The sequence below is a fragment of the Acanthisitta chloris genome, unplaced genomic scaffold (assembly GCF_000695815.1).
Source record: "Acanthisitta chloris isolate BGI_N310 unplaced genomic scaffold, ASM69581v1 scaffold10534, whole genome shotgun sequence".
NCBI lineage: Eukaryota > Metazoa > Chordata > Aves > Passeriformes > Acanthisittidae > Acanthisitta > Acanthisitta chloris.
Window position 1 is genome coordinate 10328 of NW_008671034.1, and position 3097 is coordinate 13424.

Consider the following 3097-nt stretch of genomic DNA (forward strand, 5'->3'; position numbering starts at 1 on the left):
GCCTGCCAGACAGTAGAAGCAACCAGCCTTCAACAGCCAAGGGAAGAACCTGGCAAAGCAGTCCAGCCATCCCTCAGCATTTCCTCACCACAGCTGCCAGCACAGCACAGCTGGTCTTATCTTCCACCAGTGTCAGCAGGGAAAGGAGGAATCATGTGGGGAAAGAGAACTCCCTGTGACCCACACACAGCCTCTCCTGAAGAGAGAAGGGTTGCAGGGTGAAGCACACCTTTAATTTCATTGCAGGATGGAGTGACCCCTAATGAAACAACCTCCACCACAGGGCTCTGAAAGGAGAGACCACAGGTGAGACAAGACCCTCTGCTTCAACTCTGAGTCACATCCATCAACAAGAGTCCTTAAAGGACCTTTCTCTCCACCATCTCCATGAGCTGAACAACAAAGCCACGTGGAGGCAAGCCCAGAAACACTGAGCAACCTCCACCTGGGAGGAAGCAACCCTCAGGTTGTTTCTAACACAAACACTCTCCACTTGGGTTTTAACTCAGCTGGAGGTTGCTGAGTTTAACTCCACCATTCACTGGAGTTCACCTGCAGAGACAAGCTGCTCTAACAACTCGTTTGGTGATGGCAAGAAGTGAAGCACAAAATGGTCAGTACCTCCTAAGGGGCAGAGGATGTCGTCGCTGTCAGCCGTCGCTGCCCCTGGGACCGGCGCGACCTGCAGCTCCGCGCCGACTATGGGGAGTCTTTAAAGGGCAAACACTCCTGCTGACACCATAACGGCTCCAGTGTCCCACACAAGCTAGGCTAGGGGAAGAAAAAAGCTAGGTTTGAGAACACCCAGGCCTGGGCTCTCCTCTTGCCACATGCACTGTGTGTGTAGGCATTGCCCTTCGCTGCGAGGACCCGTGAAGGTAGAGCCAAAGGCCATGAAAGGTAGGACATGAGGAGGCAGTGCCAGAGCCTCCTCCAAACCCTCTGTGCTGAGGCAGCTGTGTGCACAGTCACACACGTGGAGCTCAGAGCCTTGCAATGCAGCACTACAGCAAGCCCAGACTCAGGGTGGCTCTTCCATGCTCCAAAGGGTTAGGTCAAACCTCTAGTTCCACCAAAGCCTCGTCACCATTTAATTTCCTTTTTTTTTTTATTAAAAGCTCAACAGTGGCTTGAAAAATAAACCAAAATGCACTCAAAGATGCACTTCAAGGACCTTCTCAAACTGTTAGTACAGGAGAAGCACTAGCAGTGGGCACCAAAGCCGTTATGATGTCAACATGAATGCTCCCAGGATGGGACCCTGCCAGCACCACCTCGGGGTTCCCAGTCCTTCCAGCCACACACCCAGAGTCCAGCAGTGCTGGGAAGGCAACAGGACTATGGTTAGGTTGGAATTTCCTCCAAATGTTGTGGGGTTTGAATTTTTCAGAAGGATGATACCCGCAGTGGGGACTCAGGAAGAGAAGGAAGAGCTGTAGATGCAGAGATAAGAGCACACACAGAGCTGCAGCACCACCTGCCTGTGTGCTGCTGGATGTTCCCTGGGACAGCATTCCCAGGCTCCACCCCCACGGGGAGAGCAAGGAAGGAAGGAAGGAAGGAAGGAGGAAGGAAGGAAGGAAGGAAGGGGGATGTCACACAGGGATAGATGAAGTTGCTCCTGAAACTCCTGAACCAAACCCACTTCAGTTTGACTCCAAAAAAACCTCATTCAACAGGGTTTTGCCCTTGGCTTTGGAGGGTGGAGAATTCACACTGTTGTTTAAGCTGCTCACAGAGAATCAGCCAGTTGCAAGTTCAAACCAAACAAGAGACACAGAGGCATTTCAGAGTTAATGGTCAACAGCAATTAAAGAGGACTGCTGCAAGTGCTCCAAGCTGGGATGGCACAGGGAATTGTCCTTTCCAGCCCCACACAGCCCCAGTCCCAAAGCAGACAGTGGCTCTGACGTTTGCCATGCTCACCACCTCCCTCACCCAGACACCACACGAGGGATGACCTACAGGACATGACTCCTGGCTATCAGTGTCACCCCTGAGCTCCCTGAGGGCTGCTACAGAGAGAGATGTGTTCTACCACACAGGGCCAGAATAAAGCAGAAGATAGAAGAGCTGCTCCTAGTGGAACCTCTTTGCAGAGGAGCTGAGCTGCAAATACCCCTGGCAGTTCTGACATAGAGTGTCCTTGTGCTGCTTACAGAGTTGTCATGGTAGGACATAGGCAGAAGTTACTCCAAAGACTAAATATACCAGTACCTAGCAACCTAACCAACCCCTGCTCAGAGTGAGTGATCATCCCACACCGAAGCACCACCGGTGACCATCTAACCATCACATCGCTGCCTTCTAGAAAGGAGAAAACACCAAACAGAAACAGCAACAGCTCAGACACATCCAACCCCCTGAGCGAGCCCACTTACTCTGGAATTCTTTAAAGTGCTGGGAGTACTGTCTGGGATCGCTGGGTTCCTGGAGACTCGGGAGGCGAAGGGCTCGTACATGTGGTAGAGGGAGCGGATGACGCAGGCTCGGAGGCAGTGCAGCTTCTCCATGGACTCCGGGCGCAGGCGCAGGGGCAGGTACGCGTCCAGGCTGTAGTGCCTGAGGGCCAACACAAACCCAACACCTGCTCAGGGGGCACAGGGCACTTGGGGTGCTGCTGCTGGCCACAAAGGGACTTGGCAGTGCTGGTGGCAGTAGCTCAGTGTGAGCCAACAGTATGGCCAAGGAGGCCAAGGGCATCTTGGCCTGGAGCAAGGACAGTGTGGCAGCAGGACTAGGGCAGTGCTCATCTTCCTGGACTGGGCACTGGGGAGGTCACAGCTCAGTGCTGGGGTCAGGTTTGGGCACTCACTGCAAAAAGGACATTGAGGCACTGGAGAGAGTCCAGAGAAGGGCAACAAAGGTCATGAAAGGTGTAGAACACATGTCCAATGAGACCCATAAAAGGTCTAGAACACACGTCCTATGAGGCTCATAAAAGGTATAGAGCACATGTCCTGTGAGGCTCATAAAAGGTAGAGAACACATGTCCAGTGAGGCTCATCAAAGGTGTAGAACACCTGAGGAAGGGCTGAGGGAGTTGGGTTTGTTCAGCCTTGAGAAGAGGCTCAGGGGTGACATCATGGCTCTCTCC

At 53.0% G+C, this 3097-nt stretch overlaps 1 protein-coding gene across 1 annotated transcript in view; it reads right to left on the bottom strand.

Annotated features, from left to right (window-relative positions):
* The window catches only part of LOC103801522 (transmembrane protein 183A-like), a gene marked incomplete at its 5' end in the record, with an annotated part of 14972 nt that overhangs the window by 3170 nt on the left and 8705 nt on the right, over positions 1-3097 (bottom strand). Inside the window, one exon of the mRNA XM_009073937.1 lies at positions 2382-2562. Coding sequence (XP_009072185.1) covers positions 2382-2562 — 181 coding nt within the window. The remainder of the gene's footprint in view (positions 1-2381; positions 2563-3097) is intronic.